Source organism: Lissotriton helveticus, chromosome 1_2, assembly GCF_964261635.1.
Source record: "Lissotriton helveticus chromosome 1_2, aLisHel1.1, whole genome shotgun sequence".
Taxonomy (NCBI): Eukaryota; Metazoa; Chordata; class Amphibia; order Caudata; family Salamandridae; genus Lissotriton; species Lissotriton helveticus.
In genome coordinates, this window is record NC_136058.1 from 84,594,776 (window position 1) to 84,622,433 (window position 27,658).

The 27,658-nt window shown below is 42.2% G+C and overlaps 1 protein-coding gene across 1 annotated transcript in view; it reads right to left on the minus strand.

The window, feature by feature from the left end:
* Nucleotides 1-27,658, minus strand: part of SGIP1 (SH3GL interacting endocytic adaptor 1) — a 1,317,316-nt gene that overhangs the window by 605,519 nt on the left and 684,139 nt on the right. Inside the window, exon 11 of the mRNA XM_078668946.1 lies at nt 11,443-11,517. Coding sequence (XP_078525072.1) covers nt 11,443-11,517 — 75 coding nt within the window. The remainder of the gene's footprint in view (nt 1-11,442; nt 11,518-27,658) is intronic.

The window sequence follows — 27,658 nt, forward strand, 5'->3', positions numbered from 1 at the left end:
AGATTGGACCTTCCTGTCACTTAGGAATTACTCCCTCACAATTTTTTTTCACCAGCTTGCTCTTCAATGGCAATAGTTTCTTGGAACCAGTGTGAGTGCTCAATAAAAGCATGCCTCACTCCTCCTCCTAGGTGCCAACAAGCTCCTCTTAAGGAGGACTCTGCCTCTGCCGACATCTCCATGTTGCGAGCAAGCGTTGATCTTTTCGATACCTCAGAGTCTTTTTTGATGTAAAATGCAGACATGCCGGACAATGCTTCTCGTCCAGGGGAGAGACACAGGTTACAGACCTAATGGTGGTCATTGTGTGGATATTTTGTTTTGCACCAAGGGCAGTTTTAGACTAGAGTCCGATCCATTACCCCTGATGGCACATTCTGTTGTTCATTCATTGATGTTTACTGACACGCTAGGGATGCTGCGGCTTACTCAGCTGGTACATAAACCCACACACCAGGCAGGGCACACTCTAGATGGCATTTTTCATCAGTTCCAGGAATAACAGTTAAAAATATCCTCCCAATTGCTTGGTCAGGTCACTCCCTGGTTCTATTTGAATACCCCTCCAAAATCATTCCCAGAAGCTAGTACTATTAAAGCGCAGGGAAAATCTTTTAAAGCATGTAATAAGAAAGACACTAAAATGCTTGAACTTCAACTTAGCCAGACACGTCCAAGTCTGAGCATACAAGTGGATCAAGCAGTAGAAGATTATACCGATTGGCTGAACAATGCCTTCACGGTGACAGTGCCAAAGGGAAAAAACTCGGGGAATTAGAACCAACCTTCTGCCCCCTGGTTTACGGAAGCTCTGCGACTGGAGAAACAAAAATGTCACAGACTGGAAATGCGCTGGAGAATGAACTATGAAACAGAGGAAAAAGAGAGCTACAAGCATGCTCTAGCTAATTATAAAAATGTACTGGATTCGGAGAAAAAGACCTTCACCAAACAAATAGAATCATCCAAAAACTCTGTAAAACAGCTGTTTCAGGTAGTGAAGAAGCTTACTACTCTTGCCAATAGCTCCATATCAGTGAGCAGCCAATCTCTATGTATCGGCATTGCCTGTGCTTTCAGGAATAAAGTCAATGATATATATATAATATTTTCGCTGCCACCTCTAGCACGGCAACCAAAGCACTTTCCATTACTGAGGCCCAAAAAAATAAAAATGAGTTTTCGACCTTTTCACAAGGATCTAGGGAGCTGGTGGAAAAGCTTGTTCAAGATACAAAATCTGGATCACCTTCTGACCCGTGTCCCCGGCAGTTTTCAAGGACATGGCAGGGGAGGTAAGCCCTATTTTAACCAATATTTTTAACAATATGTTTTAAACAGGGACATTCCCAATAGCCTGGAAAGACACAATTATCCTCCCTCTTTTAAAAAAAGTGGATTTGGATAATTCCATTACCAGCAACTATCGCCCTATCGCTAGGCTCCCTTTTCCTGCCAAAGTAGTAGAGAAAATAATGAACAACCAACTTACCCAGTTCATTCAGGATAATGATTTACTCAATCCCAGCCAATTTGGATTCCGTGCGGGGTATAGCACGAGACAGCCCTTATCAAAGCCACCGAGGAGATAAGGAGAGTGATGGATAAGGGTGGTGCCGCAGTTCTGATTCTCCACGATTTATCAGCGGCCTTTGATACTGTGTACCATGGTACTTTGCTAATGCGTCTTGAACACATAGGTATCAAGGATCAGGCCCTTGCCTTACTCGCATATTTTCTGAAGAACAGGAAACAGACAGTGTCCCTTGACCAGTACCAGGCTACACCCTATGTATTGCCATTGGGGGTTAATCAGTTGTTCAATGTTTATGCTTCTGAACTTGCTCTATTAATACAGCAGTTCGGTTTTAATTTGACATCTTATGCCGACGATGCGCAGATTGTGGTTGCAGCATATAAAAATTCCTTATCCCCGGCACTGCAGTTTCAGCATTGCATGAGGGAAATTAGCCTCCAGATGGGAAGACACTGTTTAAAACTTAACTCGGACAAAACCGAAGTGGTGACCTTCGGTAATCTCCAACCAAAATGAGATGGACTGTGGTGGCCAGCTGAATTAAGACAGACCCCTGAACCAGTAAAAAAGGCCAAAAACGTTGGAGTGCTGATAGATAACAATCTCACTTCTGCACAACAAACTAATGCAACAGTTTCAGCCTCTTTTTATTTATTGAAGAAACTCTAGAAGGTCTTGCCATACATTCCCGATGACCTTAGGAAAAGAATTGTGACTACCTTGGTGCTGTTCAAGTTAGACTACTGTAATGGTCTATAGCTTGGATTACAGAAACAACACCTAAGGAAACTTCAGATGGTGCAGAACGCTGCAGCCAGGCTCCTATTGAATATACCAAAGTATCAATCTGTTAAAGAAGAGAAGAAAAGCTTTACTGGTTGCAGGTGGTGCAACGCGTCAAATTCAAAGTACTCTGTCTTGCCTATAAAACTCTGAATGGGACAGGACAGGCACCTTTGAAACAGCTCTTTTCATGGTATCCTTGAAAGAATCGGCTCGGCTGGCTAAGTGGCAAAAATGCAGCATAAACTGGAGCTTTGAAATATATACAAGACTGATGCGGAGAAAACCAATCAACGAAGGAAGCCGATGACCATGCGCATCGCAACGGAGAACATGAGCCACAATAACTTGGGCCTCAAAAGACTTCTAAGTAGAAAAACAAGTTGCAAATGTATGAGCCCAACACTAGATGGCAAGAAAATGCACTGCATGTGTACCTACAGACACACATGCTATAAATTGTATGCATGCATTTGATATTTGATACAAGGCAAACTCCGCTGAAAGGTAGATTCTCATAATATTTAGTATGGCGGTAAAGACCCTGTAATACGAGAGTCCACAACTATTTCATTTTTCAATATAGATTCAAAGTTTTTGAGCAACATGTTTTTATGAAGTGTGATTCTACTTGGCCGACTCATCTACTGATCACTTCAGTGATCAGCAAAGACACACAAAAGCATTTGGAAGGGTTTCCTTGGCATTCCTTGGCAGGACATGGACACTTTTGGAATTAGCCCCTAGCTTAAAGTAATTGTTTACCTACTTTGTATGAACCATTTGCAAAGAGTTTTAGTAACTTGAAAACCCTTAAAATATTGTTATTAGTAATGAAATAAGACTAAGATGAACTTTGTCACCATTTACTTTATATATCTAGCTCATTGGTGTTATGATGAACCAGAACTTGCAAAAACATTTTGCTGAACAGTGATAGGGCTGCAAATGTTGGCATAAATGTAGATGATATTTTGTTGTACTCTCTTATTTCCTAAACAGAAAAAGAAATCTGTAGGAAGGAATTCAACAATTTTAAAACTGTAGCCTGCTACAAAATGAACATAGAAAACCGAAATTGTATTTAAGAATTCAAGATTGTTTTGTAAACAGAAGCAGAGGTTCATGTTCGATATACGTAATGGGATCTCTTAACAAGCCAATGCAGGTAAATGTATTAAATAGTTTAGTTGGTGAAGTTGTGACATGGGATATTTTCCACTTGCAGAATAACAAATATCTTTACATGCAATTTATTTTGGGAAATAGTGATTGATCTCTTTTTTCCTTAATAAGATAGGCATATAGAAAGCCAAACAAGAATTGAAAAAACAATATTTGTGTAAAGAGGGTGGGGCTTGCCAAACTTTACAATGCTATTTAGGTTACAATCTAAGACGGGATGGTGAACTCACTAAGTTAAATTTCTGGCAACACGTCAGACTTTACACTTTAGGGTTTCTCCCAGTATGACTTATTTCTCGCACACTAAAAAACAATCATACTCAAGATGGCAAGCTTGCTTGTTGAAACACTTACAGATGATTTTCAACAGTGTTAGTGAATATTTGGCAAAAGAAGGGTTCTAACATTACTTAATGCAACATATGTTATGCTCCCAAGAAAAGTTTTTTATTTTTACAAAGTAGCAACAGGAGATGTACCATGGAAAGCTTTAAATGATAGAGGCCACTAAGAGGAATTTCCAGGGTTCTAATGACCAGTTTGTTAATAGAGTATCACTCAAACGCTGTTAACAGAAAAAAAACTTATTTAAAAACAAGATATGACAAATTTCATTCAAAAGGACTTAATCATGGGTGAAGAGGTATTGTTCTACTTCTATACTTTTATACTTATTCCAAATTTCCAAGTCTATCTTCCATGTTTTGATTCTGCAACCAAATGGGTTGTGGGATATGCTGCCAATTATGTTTTTTGTTTTTATTTTGATATTTTTCTCCTCAAATTCGCAACAAAGCATTCCTTCTAAATACACCCTCCAGTGGGTTATTTGAGTGAATTATATCCTAAATGATATTTTATCCAATTAAGTTATTCTAAACATACATGCATTTCAGTATCCAAATTATGACCATGCTGTTGTAAAATACATATCCGTAAAATGAATCGACATTCTCACTGTTGTAGTTTAGTCAGTCTATCACAACCTTTTTCTTTTAGTTTTACATGTTCCAACTCTATAAACTTTAATTATCCATTCTTCCCTTCGTGAATTTGATCAGCATGTCTGGCCAGTGCTTATAACCAGTACGTATTTTATATGGTACACAAATGTTTCAAAATTAGCTTTCCAAGTTTGCATTTGATATTACAAATGTAATGCTCACAAGGACAGCTCAAGACATGCACCCCATAGCTACTTTCACAAGTTTCTTTTCATGTAAATGCATAAGCAACTGATTAAAATAGGTTTCTGAAATGGTTGTTCACAATAGATGTACCACAAAGGGAGTATTGGTAATAAACCCATGATTCTAGCTGCTAGTTTGGCTTTTATATTGTTTGTACTATACTGCAACATGATTAGCTCAAATTAAGAAAATTGGGGGAAGACGCATTATCCTTCGCATTAACTTGTGTCTGACAGCACTATTGATGTTGACCTGAGTGTAAACAGATCTCCTGAACATTTTAGGCTATTGACTTCACCTTTCACCTGTACATACTATAGCTGGAGTTAAGACAAGCTAAAAGGCAGATGTGATTATTAACACAGTAAAAATTATTTACCTTCACCTTCTGAATATCAGAGTAAAATTAATTGTCTTTACCACAGACAACCAAACGGTGCTGTTCAAACTCAAAAAACATCTTTCATGCTAAGTGTGGCAAAATAATTATGCATTTTAATAAATCCATGTATTTATTTAGTATTGGTCTTTTATCTTAACTTTACATGGGTTATGATGAATAAAGGCCCTGCAGTAAGAACTTTAGAAGCGCTCGCTCACACATTGAGAAGTCCATGCCTACAACCTTTCGGAATGACTCTAAACATGCTCATTGTGGCATGGGACACTACTAAATATATGTATCAAAAAGAACTAGCTACTTGTGACTTGTATATGGAACTCTGAAAAGTCATGTCCAGTGGCACCGGTTGGGTGTCTTCATGAAGCCCTCACCCACCAACCTAGTTGGTGGCATGCTTCATCATCGGGCCCACCCAGTGACACCTAATGTGTCCCGGGTGTGCTTCGACGCCTGATTACAGCGGAGCAGGTATCTTACTGAGAGTGCAGTGTAGTGACAATGGTGAAGTGAGATTAAAACGGCTTGGCAGGAGTCCCAGTGCCCGAGGGCTAAATTAAATTTTAATAAATGGGCTCCTGCAGCGGTTAAAAACAAGGCAGGGTGGATGTGATGGTGGCGAATTACGACCTACATCCGGTGTTGGTCAACATGTTTCAGCCAGTGCCTTCTTTTAATTCCAGCTTTCCTCAGGACCGTTTATAAGTGTTGGTGCAAGTTTAAAATTACATAGTTAAGTGAGTGTAGCAGACTATGTGTCGCACTCACTAAGGTGCTATAGGTGTTAAAGGGGGGATTCCCTCCTCAAGCATACGCTGACGATTGGCCTGCGGTGCTTTCCTGGAGTGGGTCGGCAAGGGAAGTAACCAACAGTCTCGGTCAGGACCTGCGGGATACCTGCGTGCCTTCCTCATACTCCGGAGCTTTAAACTTGCACCAACACTTATAAACGGTCCTGAGGAAAGACAGAATTAAAAGAAGGCATTGGCTGAAACATGTTGACCAACACCGGATGTAGGAGGTCTACTAACCCTACCCGGTGCCGGTTGTTACACTTTATAACGTTGAACCAGTCGAATTCCAATTTCATTTTGGCGTCCTACCGTAGAGGTGTTGCAAGTAGCGGTATACCATACAAGTTCGTAATTCAGATCTACTCCTTGGCCCCATTGTTTGGCTTGTCTCATTGATAGAGAAGGTCTGAAGTGCGAATTTTCAGGGGGTATTTTCACCAGCAATGAATTGTTTGGTCCTGATGATGGTCTACATGACGGCAGCATCATAGACCGAAACGTCGACATCCTCATCATCTCCATCAACGCTGCTTTGGCACGAGCACACAACCATTGTTGATTTATAAAGCTGGTTGTTTGTCTTAATTGTCAGGAGTTGATGCTTAGTTCTGAACCGAAGTGTTTAAGTTATTTTTACCTCTGTTCACAACTTCCTCTGATATTATCACAGCAGCCTGTAATTTGTCACAGAGAACAGAGCTCCGTGCCGGCGCCGCTCGGATAACAATCACCAGTGACAGCACTAAAAGCATTGTGTGTGTTTGTGCTGGGAGGGGGCGGGCTGGTGACTGGAGGGGCGATGCCGCAAATTGTTTCACGACTCCGATGTGTTGGTTAAATAACAGCAAGTCAGAGAGTGGGGAATCAAAGTTAATTCAACTGTATACAGATCTCCTCAGCAGGAGTGCAAACTTGCAGAGCTGGCTAAGTAGCTAGAAGACATTGCAGCCTCCGTTCCCTCCTATTTAGAATGGAGAAGAGCAGGAGTGCCTGTAAGTATAAGCAAAGGTGCCCGGCGAGAGGAGGGGGTAGATCTGGCGGGTCGGGGGAGGATGGAGAGAGGGGCAGGCACTGCATCATGGCATAACAGCGCTCTCCTTCTTACTGGCGTGCGACCTCAGAAGATAACCCTCCCTCTGCCCACCTCCTACCTCCTGCACTAACATCTCAGCATTTAGGGGTCCGGTGTTTTGGTTTTTTTTTGTGGGCGATTGAGAGATGCGTGCCACCGCCTGTCTATAAACAAAATAAATGGTCTCTTTTTGAGCAGGGTTTCACGCGGAGTAAAAACACATTTCCTTTTGTGACTTACAGCGCCTCGAATCCTGGAAGCGATATTTACATTTTACTATTTCACTCTTATTAATAAATATTATTACAATTATTGTGAGTGAGCATAGACAGTAATAACGTTCAACTGCAGTGATGCAATATTTCCATAGCACTTAGTAACACAGTGATGATTCTTCTAAGCGCTGTTAAGAGCTGGTCTTTCCTCTGTCTAAAAACGCACGCAAACACACTAACCGCTTTAAGAATTATTTTTTAAAAAACGTAGGTGGGACAGGTAGAAGATAACAATTTAGAATCTGGTAAAGTAGCCTTCAGGGGTGAGTTATAGCTACGAAGACCCGCGCAGATCCTGCAGAATTTAAACCACGCAATGCAGCGGGGCTGCGGGGGAGAGCGAACACGTCCATCCCGGCACAGACACGTAAAGAATGACAAAAACATGACTTGCCCAAAAAAAAAAAAAGTTCAATTGGGTGATGTGATTAGGCTAGGAATACGTAACATGGCAGCCAGGCAAGGGGCGAACATCGAGAAGTGTGTGGCAGACACACCCGTCAAACTACAATGACCTGCCAGCTGTGACATGCAGAGTAAGAGGCTATCGCCTTAAAAGTCCAACAACATTTAAAGACACAATATGGAAGCTCCGAGTTAGATAGAGGACTGGGTCGTTCCTTGGGAGGCTACAAGAATATATGCACCAACAGAAATTGTAACCAATCAGACTCGAAAAAGGAAAGTAACTTATATTTCGAGCAGGAAGCATATGACGTGACTACATAAACTGTCAGCAATAGCGGACGAGACACATGGTACATGCTCACCTCGAAAGCTGTGTTTCACGAATGACTGAGTAAAAGAAGCGGTGAAATAGAACCTGGCCAGTGGCCATTGCCACCTGTGAACAGAGAGAAGAGAGGTATTACTCGGCCGGTTCTTCCTCATGCGCCATGTTAGTGGTTCCCACGTCCCCGGGGTGCTCACTCACCTGCGGTAAGCGGAGTAGGATGCCGGCGGACTGTAGCATCTCACAGCCTAGGACACAAAGGTCGGTCTCACTGTTCAGATCCAAGCCGTCCAGCATGGAGGGGGTGGGCGATAGCAGCTCGTCCGGGACCAGCGAGTTGTCAATGGTCAAATGCACCTTGGAGTACAGCCGGTCGCCAATGAGGATGCCGTCGGTCGCGCGGGACGACGTGGTAGCGGCGGCGGGCGCCGGTTGATGGCCCGGGCCTGACGTCATTACTCTGACTGACGTCCTCGCTACGATCCACGGGGGAGGAAGGAGCCGCAGGCTGCCGCCGACCAGTGACGCTCGCAAGGCGCCGGAACGAACAAGGAAAGGCACGGACAGCGGGAGGGGGGGCGGGAAAGGTACGGACAGCGGGAGGGGCGGGGCGAGAAAGGAACGGACAGCGGGAGGGGGGGCGGGAAATGAACGGACAGCGGGAGGGGTGAGGGAACGGCAAGAAAGGCACTCACCTGGACTTCCACCGGCGGCGGTCGGCCGGGGAATGACCAAATGAAACCTCGACGAGCAAAAAAAATAAACCCCGCCCACCGCCGCACGAAAATGGGCGGGATGAGTAAAAATCGTGGGAACGCCCACGAATCTGTTTGGGGAATGAGTGACGCATCTCTGTTCCAATGGCTAGCCTCCATTTATGGAGCTAGCCAATGGGACAGAGGCGGAACGAAGCCCCATACTTGTTTACAAAAGTTTTCGCCTGCGCAGTAAACGCCAGGCGAAACCTAAAAAGTGAAGGAGCAGAACATATCACAACTGGATGATAGTTCAATAATTTTGGGCCAGTAACACGAATGAAAGCACAAAGAAGCAAAAGGAGGTAAAGTAACACAAACAATTTGGGAACAAGAATTAAGAGATTGAGCAGGAGTATACAAAGAAAAAGAGCACAGATAAAAAAGGAACTAGATAGCAGAAACATTTGAAACCAATAGAGAGAAAACACAGCCTAACCACAAGTGAAGATGGAAGCCAATTTAGCTGAGCACAGTAGGATGACTTATGAAGATACAATAGTGGAGGGAGCAAAGTGGACATCCATGTGAATTCTGAATAATATGTAGAGGAAAAAGCAGACATTTGGAAGAACTATGTATAATAAAGAGCATTAGTACATGTAAAAAAGAACCGTGGTCAGTATAAGAAGTTTGAGAAAAAGAAGCAAATAGCACAAAGGTTTGATTTAGCAAATATTATGCAGTTTAAATTGACAAGAAAAAAGAAAGTTGATAAATGAAATTAATGAAAGAGTTCAACGCCCCCCCCATTCAAGGATATTGGGTAGAGGTATTTCACCCCCATCCCAACCCCCCCCCCCCAATTGTGGCATATTGGGTAGTGGTATTCGACAAGATCTGGATACTGGGATTTGTGAAAGAGACCCCTACAGTAAATTGCATGCCATGCTGCTACTACTAGCAAAACGTGAGGTGGCCATGCTTTGGGGGGGAAGTCCAACGTGCCCTTGGTTAAGACCTGGTAGCAGGATATCACCTTTTGTCAAATACAGCTTCTGGGTATTTATGCTCGTAGCCTTCAGGCCAATAGAGATAAGGTTGCCGGTGTCAGAATGGCTATGCACAAACAAACCCAGGGAGACCAACACACCCAATTCCGCAACTAACGATGCAGGTATCTAAATTAGTCGGCTGTCTACAAATAAGGGCCCGTAATATGATCAATATGCTACTATGTAGTAGAGAAATTAATGGATAACAGCTATATGTGATGATTGTAACATTGGTTTGCTGATCCTAAACAACAATGAAATTAATCTGACCTGGAGTTAAATGTTTAGGTTGTTCAGCTATGGATGTCATGCACTATTATTTAATGTGACAATGTTTAATAATAAAAATACCAATAAACAAAAAATATATATATTAAATAGTTAAATAAACACAAAACCAATAGCATTTAGCAGACACCGAGAAGGGGGTTAACGTAGAAAAAAATACACATAGGAGAAAGAGCTGACAGTCGAAGAATCCTGGAAAAAGAATTTAACCTTTTGGTGGATTACACTTTAAGTAGTGCAGTGCCATCCATTGGTTTATGGTAGACAAGTGAACAGAAAAATAGCACTGAAAACAATCAGAAAAGGTGGAAGAGAAAAAATAAATGTGCAAATAATATACAAAATCACGGCCCTGTGACTGATACTAGCATGCAGAAGGATAGATATTAACTAAAAGCAAGCACAGGCACCTAAATAAGCATTATCGAAAAATTACTATTGGAATAGAGATTGCAGGAAGAACTGTGTTGACTCGAAATCCAAAGCCGATAATGTAACATGGAAACAATGAATAGATACTAAGAGGTGACAAGATACACAAGAGGGTTAGATAATGAATATATGTGTACATGAGAAATAGTGTTGCTGGGCAAAAAGATAACATGCAAGTTTGAAATGCAATCTTAAATGGTGCGGGTGATGAGAAATGATATGAAAAATATATTTGGGTATTCATTGAACTTGTGTTAAATATAGAGATGTATTTGACAAGTAAATTGAACAGGACATGTAAAACCCTGATAAACAGATTTAAAAACAAATATGCATCATAATAGGCATGCATTCGGTACAACAAAGCAATTCCTGGATTCGGATTATATTTACAAGTAACTACCTTTGGCTTTCTGGAACATGACACAGCCCTGCAACACCTAATATTATAATAGGTTAAGCAACGTAACTCACAACTTGCATTTCTAAACTGCTTACATTTCCAGTGAGAGTAAAATCTTATTAGCCCTTTTTCAGTGAAACACAAATAGAAACAATATTCTCCAGTACTAACTTTTTTTTCGTGAGACCAAATAACACATTAGGTGTTGCAGCTAATTTAAAACAGGGGTGTACAATATTACTCCTTAAGGTCTAGATACATGTCAGATTTTCAGGCTATGACCTACTGAGCAAATGAATCTTGAAAAACTGTCATGAATCTGGCTCTTATTAGTCAACCGGATGATACACCCATATTGAAATATGTTAATGAAATACTGAAAGACATATTAGTTGTACAGTTTATAGGCATATAATCAGATCACCGGGTTGGTTGTTCAGACGTTAGCCATTATACTCATGAACCTAAAGAATTGTAAGGCACAATGTATACAAATACTGGATTGTGCAGTGCTACATCAAACATTTAAAGGTCTATGTATTAGATTAGACCGTAGAGTATGCTTGCAAATGCATCTGGATGCTGAAATTCTTGACTCACCAAGTTCGGTGGGTAATGGGGAGCCGGTTCTTGGTGGTGATGCAGGAACATTTTTAGGAGGAAGTGGTGGAGGGGCTGCAAAAAAGATGTAAAAGAAATAACTCAAATAATTGGCAGCAGAAGTACATACTTACAGATTTTTTGATCATCAAGAACTGATGAACAATTACATTTACAACTGTAATTACATCATTGAATGCTGACAATAAATTAGTTAATTTAAAAGAACAGCAGGATGGCTCATTGGGATGAACGAGTGGATTGGAATACTAGTATCCAGATAGTAAATTACATAGGTAAAGTCACATACATAGGTCTAATATTCCACCCCAAAAATCAGGGCTCTGTATACTAGGCCCAAAGGTATTGATAACAAGTACCGACATGTCAAATAGAATTACAAGGTTTCTTTCTTCAAGATCTGAATACACTTTGATACATTTGATGCCCAGAGTTTAATATGATGATGGGTACACTTCTTAAGCATAAACTAAGACAACATATGTAAGAGATCAGCATTCAGCAGCAAACTGTGTCATGTTGCTTCTGAGTATGTCACCTGTATAATAGCAGTATCAGAATCATGTCTATCCTGATACGTCAATACTGGTTGGTACTTTTTGAAGTAATTGAACCTTGAGACGTTACAAGAAAGTAATTTAAGACATTTGTCCAGAATCCAGATCACCATGTAACCAGGTATACAATGTACATCCAAATTATAAGTAATCTTGTTTGATGATAACATGAACTGTGGCCACAGACCTCCATGACAACCGGTCATCTAAGCCCGCCCCCCCTCCCCGTCCCACCACCCACACTATTCCCCAAACAGCCAGTGAATCCAACAAACCACAACAAAACAATTAATAAGTATTCCAACACTGGGTGAGAGTGATTACCACTGAAGTGCACGGTCAGTATCCCGTCCTAATGCCTATATATTAAGGATAGCAAAATAATGTTCCCTCCCACCAAAGCACAAAGCATAGATGAATTGACCTGCCCACTTCAGCCATTGGATCCCTTCACTTTGAGTGACTATATTTTGACCTTACACATGCATACATTCACCTAAAACGTTGTTCATCACGAATCAAACTTTCAACGTTTCTACTGCCCACTGACTGCTATCACTATGTATAGCAGGATGTCAGCAACTATTTTCATAACACTCAAGATATGTATTGTAATTTGCAATGTTGACCCTTACTATAATAACTTTTGGTATATTTATTTATGATACAGAAAATTAGTATAAGTAATTAGAGTTGCTAGAGTATATATGTAAACAAGTTTTGGTATATTCAAGAAGTCATGGATGTGTTCCTTTGGCAGAACTTGCATTTCAAAATGTCAAGTATACACCAAGAAAGGGCGACTATGATGCCACTGCACTCTTCTGGAGGCCCGCGTTTGTTAATATGATGCAACAAGCTTTGCATCTCCATTTTTATTGTCCCTTATGTGAGGATCTCTGTTTGCAGTATAGCGCAACTGCAGCATTCCCTGTCAATTGCACTCTTCCGTGAGGACCTCGTGGAAGGCTGACCCAAAGACCCTTGCGATGTTTATGGAGTATGTATTGAATATTGTGCTTGCCAAAATGGAACAAGCACCATGACAAGCCAAGCTTAATCCTGGTGCACTCACCATTACATGTGAAACCTAAAAACATACACATACTCATTATTTTATTAACTTATTAACTTCATAATACATTCAACATTGCCATATAAAAGACACAGACAAGGCCAGAGCTATTGGCTATGCCAATGCTTGCTGGAAAAGGACCGTTCCGTTGACATTTTTTATATGGAAAGCTTTCAGAGGCATGAGGCATGATGCACAGTGCTGTATATGAGAAACTCTACCATGGCAAATGTTATTTGAATAATTATTGAACTGCTTTGTCACATTAAGGTGTGGCAGTGTTCTCTCTCTTGTAGAGATTTCAAATGTTCTGCTATTTAGATATTAAACGTAGGCGCCAGGCTACTTCTGGGGAGGCAGCTATAGCAGCCTCTGGGCCTAATCTAACAAGCATTGGCAAGTCAATAGGTGTTGGCAATCTGAGGGCTAATGGCGTTGCTAATGACAATATCTATTACCCATGTTTTATGGAGTAGAGTGGATTCGTGTGGAGTGGAATTATGTAGGTTGATTTGGAATTGTTTGTTTTGCAATTGTGTGGCGTGGAATTGTGTGGTATTGAGTGGAGTTGTGTACAGGAATTATGGGTCATGATATGCAGTGGAAATATATGAACAGTAGTTATGTGGTATTGAGTGTACTGGAATTATGTTGAGTGTTGTGACATGGAGTGTAATTATGTGGAGTGGTATTGCGTGTTATGGCATGGATGGAGTAGAGTTGAATTATGGGGTGTGGTGTGGAATTTTGTGGCATGATGTGGAATTCTGTGGTGTGGAATGGATGTATGTGGTGTGCAGTGGAATAATATTGTGGAGTGGAATTATGTGGTTTGTTGTGGAATCATGTGGTGTGGAATGGAAATGTGTAGAATTGAATTGTGTGGCTAGGAACTGTGTGGCATTGAGTGAAATTATGTGGCATGGCATGGAGTGTATTTATGGGGATTGTTGCTATGTGGCGTAGAGAGGATTTATGTGGTACTGAGTAGAGTGTAATTATGTGGAGTTGAAAAACCATTAAAAAGGCTATACATTCAATAAAATTGGCCATTGGTGCACAAATCCTGTACACTTGTTACTGGAATGCCTTGCTGTTGCTTTTTTTTCCACTGGAGCATGTTTTAAACTTCCAATACACACTTTCATACCATTTTGCAGAATAGTGGGACCAGTTGTAGAATGGTGTGCTGCACAAGGACAGCGCCTGCTCTCTTCAATCCTTTGTGAAACTGCTCTGTAAAGGAGAATGCAGAATTGTACCAGTGGAGGCTGATGTAACGCTTTGTTGTGAACGGTGTGGGTTTCTTTCTGGTCGAGGGGAGAATCAGTGCCACTTGCTGCTGTAGAACCCTGACGGAGAATGCGGTCACTGTTGGCTTGGCAGGGAATGCTGAACACCAATTATGGCCTGTTTTCGTTAACTGCATGCCCTCGCCTACAGCCCGTAGCAAAAAGCCACAACAGGGAAGAGGCGTGTCTTCGGATTGAGAGGCGGTTAAAATGTGTTTCACGGATGGCCGGTTCGTATGGTAGATTATTAAATATAAATTGGAACTGTCACCACAGATGGCTGGCTGATAACCACAAAATTAGGGAAGGTAGTTGGTTGGATTACCTAGCTCAGTGTCAACACTTAATATATAACATAATCCAGTTGATTTTGGAACTTAAATAAACAAATAAATCTCGGATGAAATGCCATCAGAATGTAAATCAAGTCAGCCAGCGCCTTAGCTGCCTGCTTACAGTATATAAGAGGAAAAATAAATCCTCAAATTCTTGCATAATAATGCCCCCTGTCGCTGTTGATACGTGCCGAAACCAAACTACTGGCTCGTGAGTTCAGATCCAGTGGCTAATCACTCCGGATCACGCCTGCACTGCTGTATCCAGTGGGGAAATATGTCTGGTATGTCGCTGACTGCACCTTCTCTTGGTCCTGCTAAGGCCAGTTACTGCGGAGATAGCAGCTCTAAACAGTGGGAGCTATAGCTACCAGGGTGAGAGATGGGCAAGCAAATAGCCTGCGCAAAACCCTTAAAGTGTTTGCAATCTAGATCATGAAACCCAAACCACGCAAAATATGATGAGGTTTATAAAATACTATGAGTTTATTTCTTCAACATGTTGAAACTTTGATATTGATATGCCACATTACGGCACGGCACCTAGAAGTACTTGTTCAAAGTGATCGTTATTAAAAGTTTTTTGTTTTTTTATAAGTGAGAAGACGAGCCTGTGCGTGCGAAGTTCGAGGATACGAGGAGAGGACCTGGAGTTACAGCCAGGGCCGACGGCTATGGGGCTGGGAAACAAGGGTTTGAGTTTCATCACCAGCACGACATCCTGGGCAAATCACTTCATCTCCCTGTTCCTACAAAAACAGCTTTGTCCTTTTTTTAATTTTATTTTTAAATTACGTTTTTCCCTAATTAATGTCACTGGTGAGACACACAGGACTATAACCAGCACCAATGAGCTTCCTCAGTCCATTAATTCAATATATTAAAAAAAGAATGATATAAATGTATGATCAAAAATACATGTGTTCCGTAATGAGCATTGCAACAGGATAGCTTAGAGCAGGGTTCTCAAAAGTCTGTCCTGGTGGGCTGGATCCATGCCAGATTTTTAGCATATCTCCATTTAGAAAAATGTAGTCATCTTAAAAATCTGGCATGGATCTGGCCCTCCTGGATTGACTTTGGAGAATCTTGGCCGAGAGGATAAAGTGAAGAGAATAGAATATCATGTAGTAGCCAGTACAAAACAGGTAAGTATAAAACAGCCATAGAGCGACCATTACAGAGGCCCCTAAATTCCATATCAAGACCAGCCATGAAGAGAGAGTGAGAGAGAGCGAGAGCGATGAGCGAGCGAGAGTACTAAAGTGCAAGAGGCTTCCTTCAAGGCCTAGAGCAGATGGGGGAAAAAATACAGGGTAGATACTAGAAAATGCAGGTCAATACCAGGCAGGGGGGCCACAACTCCGCTTTGGGTATGGTTTTATGAACATCAGTGCAATTATTCGAGTTTCAGCATCGGCACAACTTCTTGTGATCTAGGGCAAATCTCTTTATCTTCCTCTACCTACAAAAACAAACGTGTGCCGTGGTGTTCGCAAATATATATATATACACCGTATTTTCCGGCGTATAAGACGACCCCCCTACTTTTCTTGTTAAAATATAGGGTTCGTGCTACACTTGCCGTATAAGACTACCCCTCTTCCAACGCAGTCACCACATCTTCAACCAATCTGCATAGCCATTTTGAGAATTTATTTTGGGCTTATTAGTGATTCTAGCCCTCCTCCGTGACATGAAGTGTAAAGAACTGTCCTGTTCCTATATATTTTGAATATGGGCATAGTCCTGTTGGTGCCCCATCTTGGTGTCTATAGTTTACCCGTTACCATATATTCTGTAGAATGGAACAGTCAAAGTGGAGGTGGTGTATAAGTTGTGACGTTGACTGTACTGTCGGTAGTGGGGTTGCTCTCACACGGGACAATGGATGTTTATGATTATGGCACTTATTTTTGTACCTTCATGAGGAAATTCCTACCCATGATCTTGCTAGCATTAAGAGTAGGAAAGCGGGTGAAGGAGTTCTCTGGAGTTATCGTAGTTTTAGTACCGTGTGTCCTTGGATCTTGTCTTTTAATCCGGTCTTGTTGATGGACATGCAATTGCAGGAAGCTGGCTCTGTATATACTATACCAAAGTGAGGTATAGTGTGCACAGTCTCCAGTGGAACCCCAAGGGTAGGCAGAGGTAAAAGTAGAGAGCACCTTATTCTCGGTTTGTGGTAGTGTGGGTGAGCAGTAAGGCTTTATCAGAGGACAGTGTTAAGCATTTATTGTACACACTCAAAGACTGAACTCAAACCAATTGTTTGTATAAACAATATTGGTTTAGTCACAATTTTATTTTTAGAACCAAATAAAAAACAGTCACTTATAAACATAAGGCTGTACGGTAAACATAAAACAGTGCAAGTGTATTAAACTTTTCATAACTCCAAGCTATTTTTACAGGATTTGCTGGTGTGACAATTTCCCTTTAAAAGCCTGGAAAATCCTCCTCTTCGTCATCTGATATCATAAGTAAATCAATAAGATCTTGTGGTACATTTGTAAAGCAGTCATCGTATGGATTTAATTCCGTATCAGATGGTGTGGTCTCTGCTTCGGCTTCCTCTTCATCTTGCCACAAGTAGTTGTCCTCCATACCATCTAATGAATTTGATATGCCACACTTCTTGAAAGACTTGATGACTGTTTCTGCATCAATATCATTCCAGGCTTTTATGACAAACTTGCACAAAACATCCAACTGTGGATGCACGCATGTTTCCTCCTTTTGTGAATGACTTTTCGCCGCCAACCATCCACTCATTCCACTGTTCACGAATGCGATCTTTAAATGGCTTATTTAGGCACACATCCAGTGGCTGTACCAACGATGTCAATCCTGCAGGAATAACTGCTGCATCTGTTTTTATTCTTGCCAGCCCGTGCTTGGTGCTGGGAGTTAAATGAGCCCTGAATATATCCCACACCAGTAGACTACTAGGCCCCAGTATGCCTCTAACCCTGGGGACAAGAATAGGGAAGTCCCGAGTCTAGTTTATTACCAGGAAAATGCTTTTAATAGAACAGACGTGGAGCAGGCACTTGGTACAGTGGCAGCTGGAAAAGCATCGGGTCCGGATGGGGTCCCTGCCGATGTGTACTTGTATGATACGACCAACTGGGGGAGGTATATTCTGTTGATTGCTAATGCTATGGCCCAGGGAGCACCGATACCAAGCTCCTGGAAAGGGGCGGAAATAATTCCGGTATATAAAAAGGGTGATAGGTCCCTCCCTGGGAATTATAGACCCATTAGTTTGATTGACGCCATCCAAAAAATTGTAGGAAGGATGCTTTTAAACAAGGTCTTACTATGGATAGCAGGTAATAGTATATTGTCCCCCTTCCAGGCGGATTTCAGAGAGTCTACGAGCACCATTGACAAAGTATTTCGCTTCACACTTCTCTATTGGAAAACGGTGACCCTAGGCAAAGGAAGCCTGTATGCTGCCTTTGTCGATTTAAGGGCAGCTTTTGACCTAGTTCCCCGACCTAGCCTCTGGGTAACGTTAAAAGACCTTGGTCTTCCTAATGAGCTATTTACTTTAATCCACAGGCTCCATGAGGATAATCATGCCAGGATTAGGTGGGGCAGGCAGGGTAAGACAACCGGCGACTTCCCAGTCGAAAGAGGGGTACGACAAGGGTGCGCTATGGCACCCACGTTATTTTCTTTATATATAAATGGAATAGTTGAACGGCCACTCTAGCGGGTGTAAAAGTCAATATTTTAATGTTCGCTGACAATACGCTTTTAATTGCAAAGACTCCCAGCAGTCTTCAGTGGGCATTATTAATCTTTGAAGATTTCTGTTCGGAGCAAGGCCTTGAAGTTAATGTGAACAAGACCAAATTCATGGCCTTTAACCCGCACAGAACTTTTAAAAATATTTTTTTATTGACGACGCAACCATTGGAGCAAGTAAGGTATTTTACATACCTAAGGGTGAATATCCAGAAAAATTTAAAGTGGAGTCAACAAAGGGATTTGGCTGCCCTAAAGCATAGACAACTTTCGGGGGCGCTTGTCGCTGAATTTAAAAAATCCATGACTAAACCTATTAGACCTGTACTTCAAGTTTATGGAGCGAAAGTTGTCAGTTCTGCCCTGTATGGTGCGGAATTATGGGGGCTTGGGAATTTGACTGATCTAATTATTTCTGAAAATAAGTTCCTGCGTGCCATTACTTCCCTTCCCCAGAGTACGCCACTAGTGCCCCTAAGGTATGATCTGGGCAGGAACCCGATAGCGGAAATAGCTAAATTGCGGCCTATCCTCTATTGGCGCAGATTGTGGACAACCACTGAACTGTCATTGTACGCCGAGGGTTTCCTTGACGTAATAAAATGAGATGGCTTCCATAAAATAGGGTGGTTCAAAGAAGTAAGAAAGATCCTAGCGGATTTGGGAATGTACGAACTCTGGGATAACCCTGCATGTGCTTATTTTCCGTCAAAGAAAGTCTTGAAGGAGAAGTACTGGGAGATGGTTACAAGCAAAGCTTTTAGAAGTACTGATTCTCTTTCTTTGTCAGGTATTTTTTTTTAATATGAAACCTATTCCCAGTTTTGAACCCTTTTGGGATACCATCACGAAGGTACAAGACAGGAAGTTGTATTTCCAACTGAGGGCAGGATCATTGCCCTTAAGATCTTTTACTACCTGGGGGGCTCGACAGGGTGATAGTATATGCCCTGTTTGTAAGATCCACACTGAAACAATTGCCCACATGTTTTTTGCCTGCCCGGCTTATGCAGTCCCAAGACGGGTTTGGTTGAGCCCGGTATGCAAATTACTTGGCACCAGGAGGAGTACTGATGCTCAAAGGATCTTGTGTACAAATACCATGCCTACCATCGTAGTGGGAGTTGCAAAGTTTTTAGGTTGGGCGTGGATCATAAGACAGAACACTGTAGCAGGGTAATTTACCCCCTTTGCTTTTTTTTTGTCTTGACCTTCATATGTTGACGTAGATTGATAGTCTTGGCTTTCTTAATGTGCATAGGCCTGCGGGAATTTTGCACTTGTGTCCAATGTTTTAAAAGTTACTAGTTTTAAAATAATTTTTGCATGGAATGTTTATAATATTTTAACCTGGACCCTATTTTAACATATTTTTCCACCGTTTAGCTGTTTTAATGTATTTCTTTGTGATGTTTTTGTCTTTTTGTAATGCTTTTATGACTTTTGTCGAATAAAGCTTGTTTGGATCGGACTACGTTTTTGAATAAGTCCACCTGGTCGCCTGCTCGATACATTATCAAGCCATAGCTTTACCCCTTTTTCATCCATCCAGCCTTTGTCATTCACATGTACAAAACAACAAACAGGAAAATTTGAGTTTCGGCATTGTTTTTCTTTTAAAAATAATCATTGGTCTCAGTTTGGCGCCATCAGCTGTGCATGCAAGTACTACTGTAAAACTGGACTTCTCATGTCCTGTTTTTATTCAAATTGTTTTTTCACCTTTTGGATGGACAGTTTTATTTGCAACCATATCAAAATTCATTGGAGTTTCATCCATATTTCCGATACTACTTAACGCATAGCCATGTTTATTGCGCTGCTGTATTACGTAGCGATGGAAACTATGTACTTTGGCATCAAGATCTGCAGGTAATTTCTGTGCAATTTTCGTCTTTTGCCTCAATACCAGATTATGCCTTCCCAAGAATCTAGTACACCAGGATACAGTGGCCTTAAATCTGTTGCTGTGATCTGGGTTAGATTTGGCCCACTGAAGTGCAAACAAACGTATTTTATTTTGTGTCACTACATAACCGCTTTGGCGATGCTCATTCACCATGTCTGCTACATGTTTTTTGAGTTCTGGCCAATGTGGGGTGCCTCTTCTTAATGCACACTTACCCCTTGGAATGCTTTTTCATTAGCTTTCCAGTCCCGAACCATCTTTTCTGTTACTCCATATTGTCTTGCAGCAGCACAGTTATTATGTTCCATGGCAAAGTTTACAACTTTGAGTTTGTAACTGGCTTCATATTTTTTCTTCTTGCTGCTGCTGCAGCCATGATGGGTTCTTGACTGTTAGCCAATTGCATACTGTACTGTATGTGTTGTACTGTATGAACCGGTACACATACTGGTGCTGTGCTGTACTGTCTTCACCACCACATGTATCTGCTCACCAGATTGACTGCCTTTCCTGTTTACAACAACCAGCCAATCGCGGCAAGCGATGTACTGGTACTGGTACCGGTATTTCCTGTGCACACTGCATACAAACCCTGCTTGGATTTGTAGGTTTGTAGTTCCTCTCATGTTCTAAAACGTGTTGTTAGTGTCATCTTTACCATGTGCTCACACTACAGGCCCTCTCCAAGCATCTCCTTTCATTATTAAACAGCCATGCAGAACCGTATAGTGCATTTCAGATCTATTATGCGTATGTATCAAAAGAAGGTATGTAAGGATTCAACATCCGACCTTAAAAAGAAATGCAGTGTGTTTGTGATTCCTCAGGAATGTACTGTAATCACCCTTCTGAAATAACTGCAGCAAAACATTATGTACTGTATTGACGGCGTGAAAATTCTACAGTCCCCTTTCTATGGCCATGAACTGAAGAGATCACGTACTGGCGCTCCTCTCCTTTCGATGAACGCGAGATTTATGGCCACATCAGAAGGAGAGAGAGATGCCAGATCAGCACATGTGCCCGCTTTGTGGATTGATTCCCGGGTACCGTATCTTTGTTCCAAGTCACAAGAGTTGTATCGTACGGTCGGGAGTCTGTTGATGTAGGGAAGACGACTTTGTGTACGGTATATCTTCTGAAGGTTTAAAGCTTAGCACACGCAGCAGTTTCCCCCTACTGAAGACATCGAAGTATCCATTTGATCTACGGTATCTTACCAAAGCAAAATGGAGTTGGGAGCCGGGGTCATATTGTGATCTTGCACTTTTGCACTTTCCTCCGTCGATTAGGATGCAGCCGTTGAAGCGCAGGCTCCAATGTTTGATGATTTCTGTTCCAATTTCAAAGTCGGTGGAGCGTTGTTTCCACTCCCAAAAATTTGGTTCCCAGCGTATAAGACGACCCCCGACTCTCGAAAACATTTTAAAGGGTTAAAAAGTCGTCTTATACGCCGGAAAATAAAAATATATATATATATGTGATCAAGCCACTCCGGTGGTGAAACGCGTTATGGCCGACAAATAAACGCAGAAGAATTTGCACTTAATCTGGGTCCGTGTCTGCTTGCATGCTGGCTGCCAGAGTTCTACGTGGGTAGCGATCTTTTCGAGCAGCTATCTGGATGTATATATATATATATATATATATATATATATATATATATATATATATATATATATATATATAGAAAGAGAGATATAGAGATATAGAGATATAGAGATATAGAGATATATAGATATAGAGATATAGAGATATATAGAGATATATAGAGATATATAGAGATATATAGAGATATATAGAGATATATAGATATCACAGAGAGAGTGACCTGAAAACACAATCACTAAAAAAGTAGCCCTGAAAACCTTTTCTGAAATGGCTGCTGTTTATGAATAGTAGTACTTGGTCCCTGCTCTCAGGCAGGCTAAAGACAGGATAAGGCATGACGCATGCATGCCATGGGCAAATGGGAAGAACGAAAAATGGAGTGATCACAAAGCCAGCAAATGGCAAACCTATGGGTGGGCTGAAGCCCATAAAGTACATATAACAGGCCTCTTTTCGAGAATGCGCATGATCGCCAACTAGAGCCGAGACGTAAGCATTATCGGAAAGCTACGAAATGAAGACAGTACAGGAGGGCCTCTGGGAGAAAACATACTTCATTATCTAGTAGAAGTCACTGAGGAGAGGAAGTTAAGGCATTTCTGAGTTTAGGATGAAAAGGAAGCACAAGAATAGGCCTTGGAAAACAATGTGTTTCCCAAATGCAGGGAGCTGCGGAGATAACCTATTGGCATCCATTAAAGACTCAAAGTCAGGGGCCAAATGAAACAATGCTTGGTTTGCAGTTTTTGCTTCAGTGCTCTTAGGGGTTTTACCAGAAAGTACGTTTTGCTCCTCTCTAACCTAGATCTGCCAGTAATGGTTAATTTTTTATGTTATTCTCTCACAATGGGGCAACCAATGAAAAAGATTGCGTAGTGTGTGATCGTGCAGTATTCCCTTTGTCAAAACAGCTTTAGTGGATTCGAATTATAAGGTTCTGTTATTAACTGAAGGAATGAGCCTGTCAAACAAAGATTCTTCAAACCCCAGCACTATTGTAGATTCTATAATACCTGCTAAAGTGTTTTGTGTCTGATGTCTGTCTCTCGTGTAGTTTATAATGATGTGGATCTCAAAACACAAATTTACATTCTCAAACAACAACAGTTATTTATTAACCTGATTAATGTCTTTGTAGGCATGTATGATTCTCCTGTAAACAACTGCTGTATTCTCTTTAGCGCCCGGCAGCATTTCAGGTGTACAATGTGCATCATACAAATAATCATATATAAATAATTACTTAACACCATACACTTTCCATAACAAGTAATTTAAAATAGGTTAGATTCTCAATAGACAAAAAAGAATACGTATGTAATATTTCAACTTTACAGCCTAATATGGATACATGTTGGCTAACCAGGTTTGGGTGTCTTACTAGTGATTATGCTACTTTATAGTGTTTGTTTTAGGTTACTGCTCAGCTGGTTCTATAATAGGCACTTTAATGATAATAATGTTTAAGGACTGACACCGTTAGGAACTGACAAAGCGCAACAATACATATTATTTTAAAATGTATTTGTTGCTGGTGTCAAACTTACAAAAGAGAAATATCTAAACATTAAAAAGAGACGTGGTTCATACATAACCTGCAAATAGAATTTCATACATGACGTACTAGGAAGGAAGGCGCTGAATGCAAAAGATAATGTGAAAAATATATAAAACTTTATGCATAAATGTTAGAACTGGGGGTCACTAGTTGGCTGCGGTAGGTACCTAATACCAAATAGGGACCCTTGCTTCCACGTCAGGGAAAGGAAGGACACCTTCTCAGATAATCCCTGCTCATCCCCTCTGTAGCTTGGCACGAGCAGCCGGGCTTATCTTCAAGGCAAGTGTGTAAAGTATTTGCAACCACGCTCTCAGTAACCCAATGATGACACCACAAATGGATTCCACATGAGTTTCATAAAAACAAGTTTATATTTATATAATAAGATATACAACGAGACCACACAATATAAATCCAACATGTGCGTATTTGTAATATTCCTCCTGGCCGTTTTTTAGGCCAGCCAGCCCTTGTAGGTTCTGGCGATAATAATGAGCAATTCTAGATGATCCACTGCAGTCGTAATGCAATACTATGCAGTTCCTAATGCAAGATTCAGGCACTTCACAATGTAAAAATAATGCAGTTCGTTATGCAACAATCAAGCAGTTCGTAATGCCAAAATAATGCAATGCGTAACGCAACAATCAGGCAGTTCGTTATGCAAACTAATGCAATGTGTAATGCAACAATCAGGGAGTTGTAATGCAGAAATAATACAATGCTTAACGCAACAATCAGGCTGTTTGTAATGCAGAAATAAGCAATGCGTAATGCAACAATCAGGTAGTTTGTAATGCAGAAATAATACAATGCGTAATGCAAGAATCAGGTAGTTTGTAATGCAGAAATAATACAATGCGTAATGCAAGAATCAGGTAGTTCGTAATGCAGAAAAAATGCGAAATACACTCCACTCGGTGCTTTAGACGGTCTCTCCCCTACTCTTACTGACTCGCGGTCAGCTTCCGCCAACAGATGCCCCCAACAAGGGTATGGTGTAAACCAAAGTACAGCTCCGCACTTGGCCCCGGTACTGCCACTCCTTGGCAAGTATGGGCCGCGATACGAGCTGAAGCAGAGGCTCGCGTTGCAAGAATGGGAGAGGCCAAGGGCGTCTCTCTCAGAGCCTGCACCCTGCCGCAGGCGGCGACACACGTTACCTGGGGGGTGCGACCTCGCTCTCCTCTCCTGGCAACTTGGGACTCCGATACGACTGTGTGGATTCCGGGAAGTAGGACCTGGGCCCTCCCCCGTCAGGGTTGGTCCGAGGTCCCGCTCTGGCAACAGCGCGCTCGGGCCGGCGGCACAGCTTCTCTGGGGATGCCGGTCCAGGGGGCTGGCCATAACGAAGATCTTGGGCTGCAACAAGGCACACGCACACAGCATCACAGACTCACTTGAGCATCGGTGTGCACGATCACAGGGCAATCCTCACAAAAGTCTCAGGCTGCGCAAAGCACACGCACACACACAATGTCGCTGAGACTCACTTGGACTCCGGGTGTGCACAATAACAGGGCAATCCTCACGAAGGTCTCAGGCGGCACGAAGCACACGCACATAGCGTTGCTGAGACTCACTTGGATTCCAGGTGCACATATTCACAGGATATTCCTCACGAAGGGCTCAGGCTGCACGAAGCATACGCACACAGCGTCGCTCAGAGTCGCTTGGACTACAGGTGCCCACGATCACAGGGCAATTCTTACGAGGGTCTCAGGCTGCAAAAAGCACACACACACAGCGTCGCTGAGACACACTCCTGGAAACTTTTGTGTTCCAGAGTTTCCACAACAGGGAGCCAGCTCTCCTCAGACCCTTGGGGATCAGTTACTTCAGGACACAGAATACATCAAAGTCCTTTCAAGCAGGGAGACACAGCACACAGCAAAGTCCCTTTAGCCTCTCATTGGTTAAAGCAGCAAACTGCAGGCCAGCCCAAGAACACAGAGTAAGGGTCAGTCCTTTCCTTGAGTCTCTTCACTTGTTTCTTCCTTGGCAGAGGTTCCTCTTGACCACGAAGTAGGTTCAATCCTTTACAGTCTTGATCAATCTATTTCTTCAACATTCAGGGGTTTCAGCTCTCATAGTTATACCCCTAAATGTCTTTGAAGTCTTTGTGTTCAGGGGGCACTGACCCCTGTCTTTGTGTTCAGGGGGCACTGACCCCTGTACAAACCAGTTCTGGGTGTCTCCCTGCCAGTGACACCTTCATTTGATAGTGGGGGTCTGGATCCTTAATCACTCGGCAGGAGATGGAACCATTGTTTTATGGCAGTAGCTCAGGCCTCTTCATCTCCAGGGACTACTCCTCCCGCCTACACTCCAGATGCAGGTCAGCCTGTTGCCGTCTCACCTCCTCCCCTGGGTCAAGACATTCCCCAGATTCTAGCACTTTCAAATCCAGATAGTCAATCCACAATCAAGAAGACACACAGAAATGTTGGAGCACAAAAACCCAACCACTTCTAAACACACAATGCACAAAACACCTTCACAAAAACATGTGTTATTGAATTGTGAGTTCAGGCACACTAAACTTCACGTCTCCATCTCAAGCCTATGGGAAGATAGGCTGGAAAATATATTACACAGCCTCCCCATTCTGTCCTATGGGCAAGATGAATGAATTTGGTGTGGGACATGATCTCTTCAGTGTTCGTAGCCCAGCCAAGCAAGTTAGGCTATCACCTGCTTATACTGCAGCTCGTCACACTATTTTAGGAGATGGCGGAGAGTAAAGTGATGCCCCCTCAATGCGAGAGGCTATAATTGTAACCATTCTCACACCTGGAAAACCCCCTAATGAGTGTTCCTCATATAGGCTCTGCTCAATGTAGATTCGTTAACTATTCGCCAAAATACTGTCCAACGTAATTTCGCCCTTGATCCCTGGACTTGTGGGGGTGGAGCAGGCGGGATTCGTCCCTAGGAGTAATCCAACATCTATTCTCAGAATACGCTTTGCAGCGATTCAGCACATTAACCCAAATGTCAAAGCTGCGACAGTCTTTTTAGAAGCAGAGAAACCCTTTAACTCTGTCAAATGGCCCAGTACTGAGATGGTTAGAGGTCAGGGAAAGTCTTTTTTCAGCGAGTGAAAGTGCTGTATGAAGCTCTAGTGGGCGAAGTCAGGCTGGGGAACAGGGTGACATCACCAATACTTATCTCTAGAGGCTCACGACTGGGGTGTCCTCTGTTTCAACTATTATACGCGCTGGTTGCCGAACCTCTGCTGTGTGCTCTCAGGGAATATCACGGCCATATAGGGGTACGCTTCTCAATTTATCAATTTATTGCCTCCGTATATGCAGATGACATGCTCCTATACGTTAGAGACCCCGCAACGCACCTCACTCAGGTTCTGAATGAAGTGGTTCTTTTCGGGCAGTTGTCAGATCTAAATATCAACTGGACCAAATCACTAATTTTCCCATGAAACTCATCCACTCAGCAACCAAATATGCAATTCTCTCTGAGATGGAACACATAATCGGTCTGCTATCTGGGGATACAGGTGCATACAGACTCAGAGGTAGATCTCACTGACAATTATGGAAAAGTCCTAGGTAGGCTTGAGGATGATGTGGCCAGATGGATAAGATTGCTACTTTCATTGTTGGGGTGGATCTCACTAATGAGATGGTTGTTCTTTCTAGACTGCTATTATTCCAAAACCTTCCCATGGTACTCCCAGCACATATATTCTCCAAGATGAGGTCTCTCCTGATTAAGTTAACCTGGGTGGGAAAACAGCCCAGGGTGAAATGGGAGACTCTCACTTTGCCATACTCCATGGGTGGCCTTGACGCCCCAGACCTAGATCTCTATTATAGAGCAGCTCAGTGTTCACACGTTTATGCTTGGATACACGGCCCTGAGTCCCTTCCACACATACATATAGAGAAAATAACAGCTGATTCAGATACTCTCCCACAGGCACTGTTTCGAGCACCAGCTAGAAAACAGCATTCTGGACTCCCTGAATTCCACAACGCATGCCTGGCACAATCTGTTGACAGACAGGCGAGTGCGTTTTTGTACTCACCCCTATCTCACCTGGATTGGTTCACTTGGCTCCCAACAGGAAAAGAGT